A 19,132-nucleotide genomic window follows, 5' to 3' on the forward strand; every position below is an offset into this window, starting at 1 on the left:
CTGTGCCGAGTTGAGGCTTTCTGCATCTGCCAGGTTGTCAACGGCGATGGCCAAGAAAACGTTCAGGAGGATGTCTGGTCGTGTGACTCAGGAAAAAAATACATAAAACCTAAACCTTAAACTAGACAACATATACTGTACTAACTGAAACATGCATTTGTATTCCTTTGTGTGTGTGTGTGTGTGTGTGTGTGTGTGTGTGTGTGTGTGTGTGTGTGTGTGTGTGTGTGTGTGTGTGTGTGTGTGCGGGCGTGTGTGCGTGCGTGCGTGCGTGCGTGCGTGCGTGCGTGAGTGCACACGCGTTGAAGAGGATACAGTTTCCACAGATGAAGAGGATGATAAAGTAAATGCAGACCACCATTCCAGAGGAGGCTGGACCACCATACGCCATGATGCCATCATACATCACCAGGTTCCAGTCCTCACCTGTTAAGATCTGGGGAACAGAGTAATAAACATCATTAGTGAAAAATTAGGAAACACAAATGATAGAGAATAGAAGAGAAGAGAAGAGAAGAGAAGAGAAGAGAAGAGAAGAGAAGAGAGGTCTTTGTCACCTGGAACACGGTGAGCAGGGCCTGGGGGAAGTTGTCGAAGGTGCTCCTTTTGGTGACAGTCTCGTCGAAGTTGAACTTTCCCCCAAAGAGCTGCATGCCGAGCAGGGAGAAGATGATGATGAAGAGGAAGAGGAGAAGCAGCAGCGAGGCGATGGACTTCATGGAGTTCAGCAAAGACGCAACCAGGTTACTGAGAGATGCCCAATGACTGGGGAGAAGGAAAACGGATCAATATGGTAAAATACACAGCACCATCCTGCACATGCACACTCACACCACAATAGAACTCCAGGTGCGTTGGACAAGTTAACCACATGTATTACAATGTATAGTTTACACTAGGTTATGAGTTATTATTTTATTTACTATATCAATACGTTTTGCTTTATCGATACTTTTAACCACTTTGAAACGTTCACTTTCCCTATTTTGAGCTTTCACACTCACCGAGTGACTTTGAAAATCCTGAGGAGTCGTACACAGCGGAACACAGAGATGCCCAGTGGGGACATGATGGCGAGCTCCACCAGGATGGTCTCTACGATGCCTCCACACACCACGAAGCAGTCAAAACGGTTGAACAGTGACACAAAGTAAGCCTGCAGCCCCAAACTGTACATCTTCACCAGCATTTCCATAGTGAACATCGCCAGAAGAACCTTGTTAGCCACATCTGGAAAGACAGAAAGCAAGCGTGTGTGTGCACATGTGAGTATATGCATGAGCATACACACTTTATAGCACTTCCTATATAATGTACCGGTAGGTCCACCCATTCCCGCCTTTTCTGCCATTTTACAAAACACACTTTTTGTCCAAAACTCACACAATTCAGTACTACAGATCTCTGTAGTCAAGTGATCAAGATGTAGACCTATCTGTTTCACTTTTCAGATTCCATTCCAATTGGTTATGACTAGCTTCCAAAGTTTTTGTAAGGGGCCCCTTTTGCAAAAAATACACCAATAGGGATGACACACAGGCTACAAATGTCACCAACAAGTTAGTCATGTGTCATTTAGTATCATTTTGATACTCTATTACTGGCAATTGCCTTCACAAATTTGTTGCCGGAGCCTATTTCAAAAGAAAGCATATAGGCCTATTGTAAATTCACATTTAATCATACCCAAATTTGAATTTGCATGTTAACCTCCAAACCGTGTTCAATGCTGCCCATAGGGGCTGCGACGGACAAGCACAGTTGCACCGCCTGTCATACAAACTCTATTTCCCCCGCAGCTCCCTCGTGTCCAGGCGGCACCCCCCAATTTACACAGTCCTGGGTAGGCAACCCGGCCTGGCAGGGATCTGCATTCAGAGGAGCGCACTGTTCTATGTACAGTAGCAACATTGTAGGCAGGGAAGTTATTGTACTCTGAGCTTTCCTCAGCTTTGAGCTCTGTGGTAAACAGACGTGAGTGAACAGGGAGTACAGGAGAAGGCTGAGCCCAAAGCCCTGTTGCGCTCAAGTGTTAGGAGTCAGCGTTGGGGTGATGTTGGCACCAGTCCACAGCACATCAGGTGTATACTGTGTGTCAGGAAGTTCAGTCCAGCTGCACTGGGCGGTGTTTAATCCTGGATCACTGCGTTTGATGACGAAGTTGAATGCCAAACTGTAGTCAATGAAATTCTCAACAGTGTTGCTCAGTTCAGGTCAAAGAAGGCAGTGTCGAGGGTGATGATGGTGTCATCCACTTACAGTACATGTTTTGTTTATATGTAAACTGTAAAGCGTCTACAGCATAAGCAGGAGCTAATAAGGGCCTATTTGACTACATACTGTACAGAGAGGATCTGTAGTCAAAACAGGAAACATGTCACATCGATTCAGGGCCGGACTGGGACATAAATTCGGCCCTGGCATCTTGGCCCATCATGTGATGTCTCTCTGCGTTGTATCTTGTATGCCAGAAATGCCCCATCTACAAGCTCCCAATGTGTCGTGGTACAACGTGAAGTGAGCATTTACAAGCTAGCACACAACGTATTGCAGCAGCATGACATAGCCGTGTGAATGACTATAAGTTAAGCACACAGACCTGTGTGTATAGATGTATAGATAGATTTTTTTTTTTTTTTTTTTTTATATTATACTGTTTAGACTGATGCTCGGTTCATGGTTTATCTATGATCCTAGATTACTATTTATATATGCATTTGATGTATTACCTCGTGTTATCCTTGCTTACTGTCTGTAAGTCACTCTGGATAAGAGCATCTGCTAAATGCCTAAATTGTGCACATGTTCACGTACCCTGTACTTGAGTGAGCCAGTCAGGTTGGTTGTAGTGCTCAGAGGAGATGGTCAGAGTATTGAGAAACACAAGGATGATCACCAGCCAATAGAATGACACAGACTTCACCGCTGCACGACACTTCCTGCGACAGAATCGGTTCCACCTTCGCCAATGGCGACTGACAGACAGACAGAGGTAGAGGGGGAAGAGGAGGTTAGCTCAGAGTACAGGACACAGCAGCAGCAGCTACCCTGTATTCCAACCTTTGTGAACATCCAGTTTTCACACATTATAGATTAAGACTGTCTATTATCTAGAATGAATTAAAATGTCTTTGCTTCAACATTTTGGTTTCTGTACAAAGATTAGCATCAAATGCCAGTGGCAAGATAGCAATGAAAAGCTTATCGTGTAGCAGAAACTGGCTTACTGTGATTCTGTTTTTACATTTTTGTATTCTACTAAATTGCCTAATAACTAAATCCTGGATCAGAACTTTTGTTATCTACAAGCAGAAAGTATTTGTATTGTGATATATGTATAATAAGTTAACACTTATAATTACATACATGATATATACTACATTAACGGGCACGACAACGTTAAAAATGTCACATGCACAAGTTTACATATTTGATACAGTGTATATACTGTACATGCAGATCATTGTCAATAGGATTGTGGATTACAAAGCAGAACCTCAGAGAGAGTCTGGGGGAGAATGGAGATCAACAGCAACACTGGAGGAATGGTGAGACAAAACAGGATAAACTCACAAAGCCTTATGTGCCTTTCACTTGTCAGAACAAGTGAAAACAATATAAAACTTGAAGGAAAAGCGATGTGATTCTCTTGCTCATGCCAAAGGACAGATTTGCTGCATGGGATGGGAACACGTGACAACACCAAGCCAAGTATCTTGTTCGGTCAGAAATATCTCTTGTGTCTGAAATTGTATGTATGATTTTGTGATTACAAATCGCCTGCCTTTGTTGCCTATCCACTGCAACGATAACTGGCACACGTAGTATGAGGATAACGTCCATATTGTTTATACATAACAATCACAACTCTCTGCAATATTGTGGCAGACCAGTGGCATCTGTATGCCACTGCTTTTATCGCAGGACTAGAGTCTATTATCACACACATGCACACTATCGATGTTACACGCTTGTCACACTTGATCAATACATTATTTCAATGGAATAGCACTCATAAAACTGTGAACAGAAAAGGCCAAGGCGTGGTTCCCATACACTTTTCATATAGAAGAAATATAAATTTTCCCAAGACTGAGCATGATGTGAACTAATGCAAAACAGGCTGTATTCATGCAATTCAATTCAATTAAATTCAAAGGAGCTTTATTGGCATGAGAAAACATGCAAATAGGTTTCCCTGGAATTGATAGCGTCATTGCATGGCATATATGAGATTTATGATCATGTTTTTAGTTTGTTTCAGATACTGGAGTAGTGTGCATGTATTTTATGTAATGATTCCTTCTTTAAACTACGTAGAAAGGTCTATACTCTTGGATAAGTAGTGCAACTATCAGAAAATGTGTACAAGAAATGTTTATTATTTCCATTTTGTTGCCATTCATTCACAACAGCGAACAGAGAATTGCTATTCCTCACTGAACGTAGTTGTAGGATGCTTCATAACTATGTCATGTGACATGTCTTACTCTGAGGTCCTATAGTCCTGCCCAGGAAAATGAAATGTTCATTTAAGGCATAAATATAACGTAACACACAAAGGTTGTTTGGGTGGGTTAAAAAGGGATTAAAACTATCCACACGCTGCTGGAGAATTGAAAAAGAGCACTGCAAATGCAAGGTCAAAAATCAACCATGCAAGATGGATAATGGATTTCAGTCAATTAATGACAGATAGGGAATACAGTAGGTCCACCATGCAGCAGTGTCCATAATGATCCTCCACCATACTAACCTGTACTTGGATTTAGTAATTTTTTGACTGGGGGGACAAGAGGGTCATTGTGTTAAAGGCAATCATTTTTATAGAGTCTATTACATGTTTAACATACGGTTCAAGCACTAGTGAGAAGAGAGTGGGAGGGGGGGAGAGAGAGAGAGATAGAGGTAGAGAGAGAGAGAGAGAGAGAGAGGGGAAGGGCAGAAAGGTCTGAATTAGCTTACTGTAATATGAATACCATTTTGAAAAAGAAAAAGAGCAACATACAGAACAGTAGTAAAGTAAGAGAGAGAAAGAACTTGAATTGGTTGCGGTAGAGTAAAAGATGGGATCCTAAGAAAAAGGACAAATAGTTCCCAGTAGATCAGAGCACATAAAATAGACAAGGTGTAATTATGCGCGCAACAAGTATGCGATAACGTCTTGCTGCGCGGTGATTATGGGTTCATATGAACACGACAGGCTGATTATCAGCCTGAAGTTATTAATAAAATTAATAATTTGACTAAAAACTAAAAACAAAACAAAGTATTTCATTGTTTACAGACGGCTGAAAGTATTCCACAAGTGTTGTGCTGGGCGTCCCCCCAGCGCAACACGGTTGCCTTGGAAAACAAGGAAGTGCTGATCAAATAGAATCCATTTTCTGATACTGCGTCGTCTATTTCTCGCCTCAAATGTTTTGAAAGACATTCTTGAGAGCAATATTTAGTTGTACATGACGCTGTGTGTTTGTTTACATAGATGACATGTTGGATACGGCACTAAATTCACACAGCGCAGCCTGACTGCAGCAGGTGTTCTAAGCTGTTGATTAGGCAGCAGTGCATTATAGAGCGCAGCGGTCATTATTCTCCTATAATTCACTGGTGATTTCAGCTTTTTTTTTTCATGCCAATCACAATCGGTACACATTATCTCTATAATCATGTGATCAAGCACCCTGGCCACAATATGACTTCCGGTTCTAGCGGAAGTGGTGGAAGTGCAGTGTTTAACGGAAGTTACGTCATGCGTTGTAGTCTTCAGGTGAAATTCTCATGGCGGAAGTTGAACGGTCTCTGCTTGATATTGTGACCAGGCTTTTCTCTTCGCAGATGAGTAAGCCTGGCTACGCGAGGCTAGTGATCAAGAGGGATCAGATTTGTCATATTCCACCTGATTGGCTAAGATTGTCAAAGTTTGTCCGTTTTGAATAAAGTGCCTCAAATCATGAACGCAGTGTCCGATTGCCGTGAAACATTGCTGGCCCACAATAAGCTACAGTACCTGCCCTGGCGAACACATTTTTCCAGTTAACATGTTGTTGTTGTCGGGTGGAAACCTTGTATGTCCAAAACCGTTCATTTTCTATTTATTTAATAATCATCTAAATTAGTTAAAATAGCCGATCTACAAGCACACAACGCCTAGTATCGTGAGCCGCTGCGTGCTTGTAGATCGGCTACTTGTGCGACAGTCTTGTATGGTGAAGCAGGGCTTTACTTTACGGGGGGAAAAAAGCACAAATGTGAAACTTGGAGATACGAGGTTTCTGCCCGACAGTGACAATATTATTCTGGTCAGGTTGGTCAGTTATTAATAATAATAATTTCTCTACATGTTGCTGAGGCTAAATGTCTAAAATGTCTAAAATGCGGGACTCACCAGAGAGGGCCGCAGCAGGGGACTTTGTTATTCTTTCCATTCTGGTTTTCCGTGTTCACCGACTCAGTATCACTGGTGGGCATACTCGCTGAGACATCACACAAAAACACAGGACGCAGAGTGAGACGCTATGAAGTTACTGCTGGTTGTTGTTTACCTGCACCTTATCCCATACTGAAAAGAAGCATGAGACATCATGTATTTCAATAATATATATATACTGTATTTTATAGAAAATATATGGGTGACTATTTACGGGGCTCCGAAAATATTCCCAAATATATTGTTTGGCAAATACCTATATGAGGAATTTAATAATGACACTGTTAATGTGGAAAAATGAGAAGTCTATAGATTTGCAAGTAATAGTATATATTTTCCAGGGGGGTTGATACATGATGCATGTCCCCTTTTAAATACCAGATGGATGGGACGTTCAGAAAGAGGTATAGCACATTTTCTGTCTGAATCTTCTGGCCCCTTCTTGTTTATAAGAACTCATAGAAATCGGCTAAGATAAAAGATGACATGTTTCAATTAGTAGGCCTATAATATATTGTGACAAAAAAGACCAGACAAAATGATTTATTCAGTTATTTATTTTTTCATTTTTTGTACGGCCATTATTATATACTATAGAATTACTTGCTACCATCCCACTAAACAACTTATACTAGACGTCTAAATTTATACGTATAAAAAATGGTCTACCAGAGATATGCACGTTTTTTAGACGTCTAAACTTAGACTAGACGTCTAATATACGTCTAATAGACGTCTAAGTTTATACCTGGGTCTAAATTTAGACGTCTAATAGACGTCTATATTTAGACCTTAACGGCCGGCAAAAGTAGTGAAAAACTGACCTTAACGGCCGTCCAAAGTAGTGAAAAACTGATTGTCTCGCTGCCTCTGGTGCTTGAGTTCTGTTCTGATGCTCTGCATTTTTTTCACAAATTTAGACCCAGGTAAAAACTTGCATATTTATACCTCTGGTAGACCATTTTTTATACGTATAAACTTAGACGTCTAGTATAAGTTTAGACGTATATTAACGTCTAATATACCTAAAAATGTTTGCTGGGATAATAATAAATAATCACATAATCATAATCACAGCTGCATGTCCCAAACATGCATCAAAATATCCTTTATAATATACTGCAACATGCATCAAAATATCCTTTTTTTATACTGCAACAGATAGAAGGGATTCAATACAACATTGCTCACAAATGAGTGATGATGCCAAGGAAATATCTCACACATGGGCCATTTAATCACTTCAGCCTGTCTAAACTGTCTCATTTAGCAGCATAGTGGTACTGTAAACTGTTTCTCAAACAGTGGGTCAGGACCCATTTGTGGGTCACAGACCATTTTCTTATGGGTCACAACCCATCCATTTTCTTTTCCTACATTTAAATCGAATCAAATGATTTATTTTTTTTGTCATTTGAAAAAAGACGTCTGATCTCTCTTTCGGGTATCGACCTGAAAGGTTTGGGAACCACCACTGTAGACCCCTTCCTTTGGATCCATACAGTACATGTTCCCTCCTGACTAAGGACTGGATTTCACAATGCCTTCTCAGCTGTATTTACCTCTTTCCATCAACTATGTTATCCGTCTCATTAGAGAAAACTACAAACCATAGACTGTAGCTTTCTAAAAAGTTACTGTATGAGAAGTGAATAACGGAGTACCCTACAATGCGCTGCCTGTGTCACAAATACTTGTTGATTCAGTTACACAGCGGTTCTCTCTTTGTTGTTTGTCAGGGCCTTACTGGGGGTAAGAAAAGTAAACAGTTTCATCACCAGTTTCCTCCTGGTGATGAAGATGATAATGATGGCAGTGACCTATCATACTGTAAATGCAAAAATATGACGAGCACAAGCAAGCAGAGGCAAGGAGACACGAGCAAGCAAAGGCAGGGACACAAGTTAGCACTCAAAAGATGAACCGTCTACCCACTCATGTATATTTTCTCATGCGCCCATATACAGTATGTGCATGTACAGTACATACACACATGCAGTACACACACACATACACATGCGTCACAAAGACTCCAACAAAAGACACAGAAGCATGTACATGAGTGCTGACGTACTGTATCCATGCATGCATGCAAACACATACGCAGAGGGAGGCACGCATATACTGTACACACATTTACCCTGTGTTTCAGTAGACTGGGAGAACCAGCCACATTTCTCGTTCTTCTTCTGAGCGAGGTCAGCTAGCGTGACCCCTGGGTATTAGAAACATGCAGTTTACACAGCCAGACAGCGTGTTAGTTAAGTTTACAGCAGAGACATAAAGACAGAGGGAGAGTATAAAAAAATCACACTCGTGTGAACTGAGCGGTGGTGTGTGTGTGTGTGTGTGTGTGTGTGTGTGTGTGTGTGTGTGTGTGTGTGTGTGTGTGTGTGTGTGTGTGCAACAGCGCCCCTCCCTTAACATGTGTGGTCAGAAAAGGTTACTGCAGGCTACAGACAGACAGACAGACAGACACGGAGACAGACAGACAGACAGACCCACACACACGGCCACGTATAGGAGCGTTGTGACCACCGCTCAAAAACAGTAAGACTCCCTTATCGGGAGATAAGCGACCGTCAGGTCGCAGCATGATTTTAGGGCAACATGGTCAGATCCATGTTGATGAGATGAGTGTAGACATACTGTGTACCGATTTGCGTGATTTTAGGGCAAATGTGTAGGAGCAGTGTCCAAAAATGTGTTTTAAAAAATCGGCCTGAAGGGGGCACTAAATGGGACAGATCCATGTTGATGACATGAGTGTAGACATACTGTGTACCGATTTGCGTGATTTTTGGCCAGAAATTGTAGGAGCTGTGTCCATAAATGTGTTTTGCAAGAACCAGCCTCATGGTGGCGCTAGAAGAGGGTCATGTGAGAATGATGGAGGTTGTGGTTTGGCAGGCAAGGAGTGTGTGTGCAAAGTTTGGCTTGGATTGGGGCACCGGTTGCGGAGATATGAGGGGAAAAGACGTGTGACAGACAGACTGACGGACGGACTGACGGAATGACTGACGGACAGCTGGTCGAGGTTTTGATAGTAACTGCGACCTGACGGAATGATGTGAGGGTGGTACTGTTTATCAAAGGCACATGTTTGGACACACAGCAGCAGATACAGATTAAAAAGATGGTCCTAACATAAAGAGACAATCCATAAGAACATTTTTATTGCATTTTATTCTATAATCGGTGTGTAATAACATGTGTGCCCAATCCAGTCGACTTTGTTCTCCAAATGAAGGAGAAGTGGAGGGTCATTACATATGGCTGTCAATAATTTATTGTAGTCAAACCAATATGAGTCGGGTAACGTCACAGATACTAGCTTCCTATTAAATACTTGGGAATCTTGGCACTGATGAGAAGGGGTTGGCTGCTGCCTTGGAAAGCAAACAATAGATCCATACTGTACCTTTAGCTAACGTGAAACAAGCTGAATGCATGCAAATTCTTAGTAGGGACAACTTAGTAAGCCTATTTGCATGGACATCAGGCAGATAATGTAAGTCCAATGTTCCTCAACCAACTACAGTTATTATAACACTGTGCTCTAAGTGTACAGTCACCTACAGTATAGAGAGACAGAAGTAGAGAAACTATAATGAAGACTCTGTTCAAGAAGACTCTGTGCATTGTGATAATAACAGGTAAGTGCTGTTAATTGTCTGCTGTATTAATGTGAACATGACTATCAGTTAAACTGGGCCAAATTGCTAATATTTTGGGTTCTTCTATAGTAAATATAAACCAAACCATTCTGACTTATGGTGTTTCTACTCTTGGCCGCTTTTACTTTCATGAAGTCTAATACAAATTTTCAGATATGCAGACAATAAAGTATATATTCTATTGTAATATTATTATTATTTTTTTAATCCTAGGGCTCTGTACCCTCTCATTATGTCACACTCGTCAGTACCACGTTATATATGAGAAAAGGAACTGGACTGATGCTCAGCAGTACTGCAGGGAGAAGTTCACAGACCTGGCTACCATAGACAGCTTGGAGGACATAAAGACACTAAATGATACGGTGGACATACAAAGGCTGGCCAGTGCCAATCCTGATGATAAATATGTAAATATTTCTAAAATTTTCTTCCCTTTTCTGCCTCACAGGCTGTATCTTTTTATTTTTTCCTTTTAATTTCAAAGTGGTTATTCTGTATGTTTTTGATAGTCAAGGGAGCTACTACCTCTAAACACATTTGAAATCTGAGGCTTTTTGTACACTATTTTAAATAGTTTAGGAAAACTGCTGATAATTGTCGCAATAGTGAGTGCAAAATCCTGAAAGGTTAATGCTATTTGCTTCAAAAAGATTTACAGTATACCAAGCTACACATGCCAACATGTAGTCCTATATACTGTACTAGAATTTCGGGCCCCCTTCGGGGGCCCTCAAATCTAGAGCTCGGGCCCCCTCCGGGGGCCCTCACGGTATACCAGCAATTCACACCATGGCGACGGGGGGCGAATCAGCGGACGGCTGTGCCGTGCATTCTACCGACATCGGAGCTAGCTATGAGTTGAAGTCGATGTAAAGGGGGCGTGTATGGCGTTCTACCGACATCGGAGCTAGCTATGAGTTGAAGTCGATGTAAAGGGGCGGGTATGGCTTTGGAAGTGGGATGCGGCTCTAAGAAAAATGTAATAGTAGATAACTCACAGCAAATTAACATGGTGGTTTTGTAAGCCTGTTTTTCCAAGTTGCAATATGATTCTGTTTACACAATACTGTATCCCCTCCAACTACACATACTTTTATGTTTTATGTTTTGACACTTGACACCTTGACAATATTGTATTCAATTGAATTCAATTTAATTGAATCAAGTAAGCCATTTGGCAGAAACCATCAGTGCTTTTTCTTGTCCCCTAATACCTTTTCTTGCAGGTCTCATTTGTCTGTTTTCTATTTTTGTTGGCCTAAAATGAAACTTTGATGAAACGTCTTTATCAAAGTAACTTCTGCATGTGGTAAACGGTTATGCCAATACCAACTACCTTTATTCGATTATTTATGACCTTAGTGTAATTTCTTTTAAGGGAGCCTGGATAGGCCTGTATAATGCCGTCAACAGTTGGAGATGGTCACTGGCAGGTGAAAGGTTCTACAGAGACGCAGCAGAGCACAAGTTCAGGAATTGGGCTTATGGACAACCAGACAACGTAGCAGAACTTTGTACACTCATGTATTCTAATGGTGAATGGCATGATTACCCCTGTGCAGAAGGTTATTTTGCAGTCTGCTTCAAGGACATAGGTGAGATGTTTTTGCTGGCTTTTCATCACACTAGCGAGTCCATTCAATTGCTTTCCAGAGAGGGAGCGAGAGAGCGTTTTCAAACATCTAATTCATAATTTTCCGTTGTTTACAACTCATGGCCTTGCCCTGGAGGAAGAAGCGTCTAGGTCCAATACCAAGTTTATGTTCAAAGTGATTGCTTTTTCCATACAATAATCCAACGATCAAAAACTACAGACACTGTTCTATTGAGATTTGCTGATTAAAGTCGCACTGCAACGGAAGTGCTCCACTTGCTCCACTTCTGTATGGTGACGCATTTCCTAGTGAAACAGCCCAGGATGGTGGGACATAGTGCTGGGAGTAATGTGATTTGACGGTCAAAAAGTAGGCGGGCCATAACTCATTGAAGACACGGGAGGCATCCCAGCATTTTATTCCACAGAATCCACACACACGGGCGACAGAGAAGACAATGCAATGAAAACATGACGCGCACAAACTCACACAAAAAGAGGCGATTCTCTGTGAAAACAATGATAAATAAATCAAATATTGCCATTTTGTCATTTGAATGCAATTTTACAGAGTGCATTTGGGGGTTATAGGCTCTATTCACAACACAGTAGCCTATATTTCTATCTATCGTTGAAAGGAAAAAAATATAGATAGATAGTTATTGCAATGTTAAAGATGGGGTGCCATGATTTTTCCCTCCTCTAAAACATGATTATCAGCTACTATGATTAAGGAGGAAGCTTTTTCCCCCAAAAAGTGTACAGAAAGAGTTAAAATTTGTTTTTTATGTGGCCACACCCACCAGCTCATTAAGTATGCCTGGTTGTCATGGTGGGTTGTGACCCAGCTGAAGTTAGCCACACCCACAGTGTTGGGTGCATGGTAGGGGAGGGATTGATTCTATGATGTAATTGTATCTGTGTTTTTGGACCGGCACTTTTGACCCACAAAATGAATACATAATTGCTCGTAACAACCACACCAGGGGGTCTAACCTCCTAGACACATGAAAAACTGAAAAAGTACAAAACTATGGCACCGCCTAAAGACGCACTGCAACAGAAGTTCTCCACTTGCTCCACTTCCTTATTAGTCTCGCGTGGCCAGACTGTTGACTCCTGCGATTTGCAAATGCTCCCGTCATACAGTCTGGGTTAAGGTAAGAAGAAAGCATATTTAGCTTGCTGCTTAGCAGAAAAGACATTTTAAAATATATTTTCATGAACGGAAATGCCAGCTTCCATTACTCGCTGTTCAGGAGGTGTAGTTCCAGACTCTATATAGCATTCTGAGATTGTGGAATAGTTGTCTGGCTATGCGAGACTACTTACATTTCCTAGTGAAACGGTCCACGAAGAAGGGACATAGCCCTGGGAGGAATGTGATTTGACAGTCAAAAACTAGGCGGGCCATAACTCATTGAAGAGTAAAGACGGGTGGGCTGACTGTCCAGGCAGCGGTTATGGAATCAATTTTGTGTTCATAGGAGATGAGGTGTCGGACACAGCTTGTGATTGGCTGAACAGGAGGTAAGCCAGCGCAACATACTGGCTCGATGAGCGGGGAGGAGGTAGCCACGCAAATCAGTGGCTCACGGGGAGTAGCTGAAGTTGAAGTAGTTGAAGTTCATTGACACAGGCAGGCACCTGTCAGTCATTCTGACCTCCTGAATTTTGTTTAGGGGCTGTACTTAGGGCTGTAAGTGTCTTGTTATAATACACAAACACAAAAAACTTTTTTGCCATCTACTGTTACATATTATCACTACAGATATGCTCTAAAAGTGTGAAAAAACATATATTTTTTAAGCCACCTGAGCATCCCATGTTATTCATTCTATGTGCAGGATCTGTGCCAACAGGGAAATATGTCCTCATTGAGGAGAGGCTGACATGGGACAAGGCTCAGCGGTACTGCAGGGAGAACTACACAGACCTGGCCAGTGTGAGGAACCAGACTGAGAATGAGGAGATACGGAATATTATAGGCCACAATTGGACCTGGATAGGCCTGTTTCGGGACCACTGGAAGTGGTCCGATGGGAGCAGCTACTCATTCAGTAACTGGAATATAGGGGAACCAAATGGTCGAAAGGAGAACTGTGCTGCCCTGGAGTTTGGCTCAGGGTCCAAATTGGCAGACTGGTATTGTGAACGGATATGTGCTTTCATCTGCTACAGCGGTAAGAGATGACCCACAGTTGCATTGGTTATAAAGTGCAGCATTTACAGCAATGGGTTCCCTAATGGGTTCCCTTGCCAAACATAAGCTATGAGTTTCAGTTTGTCCTAAATATCTTACATTACACCCATTAACATCTCAAAATAAGCATTGATATGCGCTTTTAAATAGAAACCAGTAAGACAAAAGGGTGAGGTAGCGCCAATTCTTGGTCATCTGGCCAACCACAGCGTTTCTCTGACGATTCTAGTTGTTGTCATTCTAGGGGGAGTTTGCTCATGTTTTTGTGAGGGTATCAACCCTAGGAGATACATAAAGACATGAAAACTCCACACATAAAGGCCCCTATCGCTAATATTGATAACATAATATCCTTAATATTGACAATATAGGAATCTCCATATATGGGCATAAAACGTAATGCCAAGCAGGGCCTGGGTGAGTTAGGGCCTTGGTTTGATGCCTGTGGATCTCCATATATGGGCATAAGGGGGTACCCTAACATTCTCATTTTCGGCCTGGAAGTCATGACATCAGAAATCTCCATGTATGGGCATAAAAGGTTTTTTTCTTTTTCTGGGAATGACCATATACGGACTTTTATACCCTGAGAAATCTTGTAGCTTGTCTGACTGTCAGTACAGGAAGTGATGTCACGTGACATCCTTTTTATGCCCATATATGAGTCGTTCTGTACCACATCACTGTGACTCACTGACATCACACTGACATCACTTCCTGTACAGAAGACAGACAGTCAGACAGACAAGCTACAAGGTTTTTCAGGGTATAATGCGACCTTCGGTCGCAATAATTGGCATCAATATTAATGTAGGTATTAATATTGGGGCACGACTCCTTGAGGATATGTGTTATTTTTAACCATATGGTTAGAGTTTGTTAGGGACTTGTAGATTTTTAAAGAAGGGCACCCCTGGAGAAAATGTATGTGACCCTCTATCTGACTGTAAAAGAAATTCAATTACTTTTTTTTTTTTGCTGGTGAAATTTATGGGAGTTCTTACTGTATAGTGTTTGACAAGAAATGTAAGTTTACCATAATCATAGGAAATCATTAATTATGTGCCACTTTCAGTTTAGAGCGCTGCAGAAGGCAGGTGTGTGTGTGTGTGTGTGTGTGTGTGTGTGTGTGTGTGTGTGTGTGTGTGTGTGTGTGTGTGTGTGTGTCCAGCTGATGCTCATTGACGCTTGTTAATGTTACATGCATCAAGCTATTATGCTTCTCCACTGTCAAATAGGCCAAGATGATCATTGAAAAATAATGGCCATTGTTGATGATAATTGACGGAAAGAGCAATCATTATTATCTGCATATAAAAAATTGCTATTTTATTAATAAAACTTTGTATGACCCTCCATTGGACTCAAATAAAATATCTCACCTTCCCTTGGACTAAAATTAGAAAGGCATTACCCTCCCCTATTTTTCTCCAGGGGTACTCTTCTTAGAAAATCTACCTGTCCCTTGATAAGAATATACCTGTAACTGGCACAGCTGCTGTGAGAGGTGGTCTTCTTGCTATTCTATTGAAACATTTAGATTCATTTGGCAGCTAGGGCCATTACTGGTTGACAAAAGAAAGGGTTAAAAGTTTTGTGAAGTATAACAATATGTGCTGAAACTGACACTGGATATTTGTTTTCAAAGTTCCAGTGAAGAAACAAGTGTTAGGAATACAACTGACCAAAACAAACTCCTCCCTGGATCTGAACAACCATGCAGTACAGGAGGCCATTTTGGAGCAGGTACTGTTTAAGTAATACATATCTGTTGAAACACAAATTACAAGGCAACGTCAATTAATGAATTCCAGACAAAGAAATGAAAACCAGAGTCTGCTCAGGAGATTATTTCTGATTTATGTCTTTCAGTTCAAACAGAGCCTGAAGGACAAGGGGGAAACATCAGACATCAAACTGAGGTGGGTAAAGCAGTCTGACGGGAAGGTCTTCCACAAAGAAAACAAGAAGAGGGAGAAGAAGAAAAGGGAGAGAAAGCCTGTTCTAACAAAGAGGGAACTTTAATGAGGGGGGATCCAAGTCAGTGAGTCTGTCAAGTAACAGAAAGGAATCATCCCAAGTGTGTTCATAATCAGTCATGTCCTAATTCACTTAAATCACTCTGAACATCGATCAGCATCAACAGAATCAAAAAGTAAAATTGTCTGACATTTGATTATTTTGCTGTTGCCTCTTCATACAAAATATTTTCTATTAGTAGGAAAGGTCATTATTCCATTGTTTTCCATACTGCTGTATAAGCTTGTTTTATATTTACAAATGTGAATGTGCCTAAACTTCCAATAAAAATATTAATATAATGGAATAATGGAATAATGGAATATTAATAATATTCCATTGTTTTACTACTACTAATATTATGGAATTTATAACCTTGTGCTGCAAAAAAGTTACAAATAATGATGGAGAGCAGAAGGGAGAGACAGGACAGGTGAAGTGGGATGATGGGGAGGAGGTGAAGGGAGAGATGGGGAGAGGGAGTGAAGTTCAGACGGACGTAGAAACAGACAGTGCTTACATAAAGAGGATTTGGATTACTGCCCCGTAATTCCATATTAGTCATATGACTCATGATGCTTCATTCTGGACAAGTCTGGGCAGACGGGAACCCTGTGTCTAACAGTGTGTACGGTACATGTGCACGTGTGTTAGTACATACAGTATGCTGTATGTATATGTTCTACAGGTATATAATAACTAGAGGGTCACGGCCCTTCGGGCCGCTCACATCTAGTTAAAAAAAAAAAAGAAAAAAAAAAAACGTTTAAAAAAAAAAAAAAAATTGGGGGGGGGGAACTATTGTGGCGGAACTATTGTGGCGGAACTATTGTGGCGGAACTATTGTGCCGCAGTGCACGTTTCCGGTCGGACATATTTGACCGGCGGACTATTTTATACAGAGGCAAAATATGAGGGTAATAACGAATACAACTGTATACAGAGGTTTGGAAACGACATCTTGCAAAGGTGACATGGGTGTTTGAATTTTTAAGCTATATTTAGTACATATGTAGTACATCTTGGCCAAGTGGTTTGGTATTTAAGTTAGCGATACATGACCCGGAAGTAGATCACTTACTCTTTTGTAATATAAAGATAGAGAGTCTATGTGTGTGCTTGAGTGTTGTCGACACAGCATACATCTGAGTACATTAATTGTGCTGATGACAGTAACCAGTCAGCACAGTTGAATTGACCAGCTAATGATTTAGTTATTCTAGTATGAGCTAGCAATAAATTGGTTATTAAAATCTTCTCCATCTACCTTTTATTCTTAGTAATTTATTACTTTGGACTTTTCTGTATTATCTATATCTATATTGATTGCACAGAGGTATATGCTTCAAGAATGCCTTTTCATTCATTTTTGTCAAATATTGTTCTCTTTGGTTTGATAATATTGAATTGTGGTTGAATATTGATGTTTATAACTTAAGTTAAGGGTGTGTGTATGATTAAGTTTTCTTTGTTTAAATGTTCTTGTACTGTGTTTATTTCCTTGGACTCTGTTAATGCGGTACCTCTAAAGCCTCTATCATAGTCCAAGGTGAAGAGCTATCACCTCACCGTGGTGTAGTTTTCTAGCTATCACCTGAAAATGTATTACAAAGCCTAGCTGATAGCTAGAAAACTACACCACGTGAGATGATAGCTCTTCACCTTGGACTATGATAGAGGCTTAAGTGTCCATAATGACTTGAAATGTCCTTTTCATGGGGTTGGATTTCAATTACTGGAAGACAGGCTTCTTCAATACAGTGCTCTGGTTTGTGACCATTCTCTTCATTTTACGTATGTTGTGTCATAGTGACCGCTCTATTCATTTCAGTTCCATGGGTTAGTGAACATTTTGTTGGAAACCCACAGTGGCTGTTCCCACAGTAACAACTACCTTCAACAACAGGACCAGAGATCACACATACAGTACATGAAGTACAGACACTAGACACATGCACCCACACACACGCATACACCTGCATTGGGTGCACTCACCCCCGCTCATGCACACAGCATTAGTATTCATTGTCAAACACACACGCACGCACGCACACACACACGCACGAACGCACAAACGCACGCACACACACACACACAAACGCTGGTGTTTACCTCTGTGTTGTCATGGTGACAAGGCTAGAGTACATCGTTTAGAAAAGGCCTTTTACATAATAAAAATGCTAGTAAGGCTCAAGTATTCATCTTAGACTCGACAGTAGGCACAATACAACTATAATATAGAAGATAATACATAATCTTATTGTTAAAACCAAGCAACTGTTACAGCCCCCCACTCACTACCACACACCTTCATCCTCGACTCGTAGCCTTGCATACATAAGACTCATATCTGAAGAGAAGTAGTATACTGTATCAACAAACAGAACTAACCCAGTAACCACAAGGGTACTGGCGGTATTGGGCGCCGCGCTAAGAAGATTCTGCTATAATTCTCCCTTGCACCTTATTAAATGAGTGTAGTCCCTGTTTTCTTTGCTTATTCACATATCAGTGATATCACACTTGCATGTCACTCTGGATAATGTCTGTGCCACATAGAGACGAAATTGTAAAGATAGAAAAAAAAAAGAAAAGGCAACTTAGTTTGGACAGGAGCACTATGAGCTGGTAGATCGGCTATTTTCAAATAGCCAACGTTTAAATATTTATAGATTTAATAGGTACACAATTAGTCATTGGTCATGAATGTGGGACTCTCCAAGGATTTTGGAGATTTTTTAATTTTAAATATCGCTTTATAATTGACAGAGCTATAACGAATCAATCTGTTTTTATTTGCTTCCAACATCTGATACGCGTGGCATGCGCCAATCCAAATAAACAGAGGTACAAGCTACAACATGTGTCCAAAAAACATATGTATGTATTTTTTTTCTGAGTGGCACGACGCATCGCAATCGTGCATCTATCTATAAGACTATAAGCAAAGAAAAACACAACAGATTGATTCGCTCATAGATTTTTAAATTTGAAACAGATCAACGCTCCTGTGGATTTCTGCTTTCCATTCCCGTGTCAGCTGTGGCTCTACTGTACACAAAAGACAGCAAGCAAAAACAAAACATCCTTAATGGAACCAGCATGATTAAATAAATACAATAGAATAAATCCCTGAAGTCGTGTATTAGCTTGATTTCGTTTGATATGGAGACAATACAATCACGGCTGATACAGAACAATAATGT

General features: G+C 40.9%; 1 protein-coding gene across 1 annotated transcript in view; it reads right to left on the bottom strand.

The window, feature by feature from the left end:
• cacna1db (calcium channel, voltage-dependent, L type, alpha 1D subunit, b) overlaps nt 1-19,132 on the bottom strand; it is a gene marked incomplete at its 3' end in the record, with an annotated part of 67,229 nt that overhangs the window by 34,712 nt on the left and 13,385 nt on the right. The window contains exons 7-14 of the mRNA XM_080732637.1: nt 8,571-8,645; nt 6,389-6,476; nt 4,757-4,783; nt 2,815-2,975; nt 1,005-1,230; nt 558-765; nt 316-436; nt 1-74 (exon numbers count right to left, since the gene is read on the bottom strand). The exon at nt 1-74 is cut by the window's left edge and continues 50 nt beyond it. Of these exons, the coding sequence (XP_080588763.1) occupies nt 1-74; nt 316-436; nt 558-765; nt 1,005-1,230; nt 2,815-2,975; nt 4,757-4,783; nt 6,389-6,476; nt 8,571-8,645 (980 nt within the window). The remainder of the gene's footprint in view (nt 75-315; nt 437-557; nt 766-1,004; nt 1,231-2,814; nt 2,976-4,756; nt 4,784-6,388; nt 6,477-8,570; nt 8,646-19,132) is intronic.

The sequence above is a fragment of the Nannobrachium achirus genome (genome assembly GCF_963921795.1).
Source record: "Nannobrachium achirus genome assembly, chromosome: 9".
NCBI lineage: Eukaryota > Metazoa > Chordata > Actinopteri > Myctophiformes > Myctophidae > Nannobrachium > Nannobrachium achirus.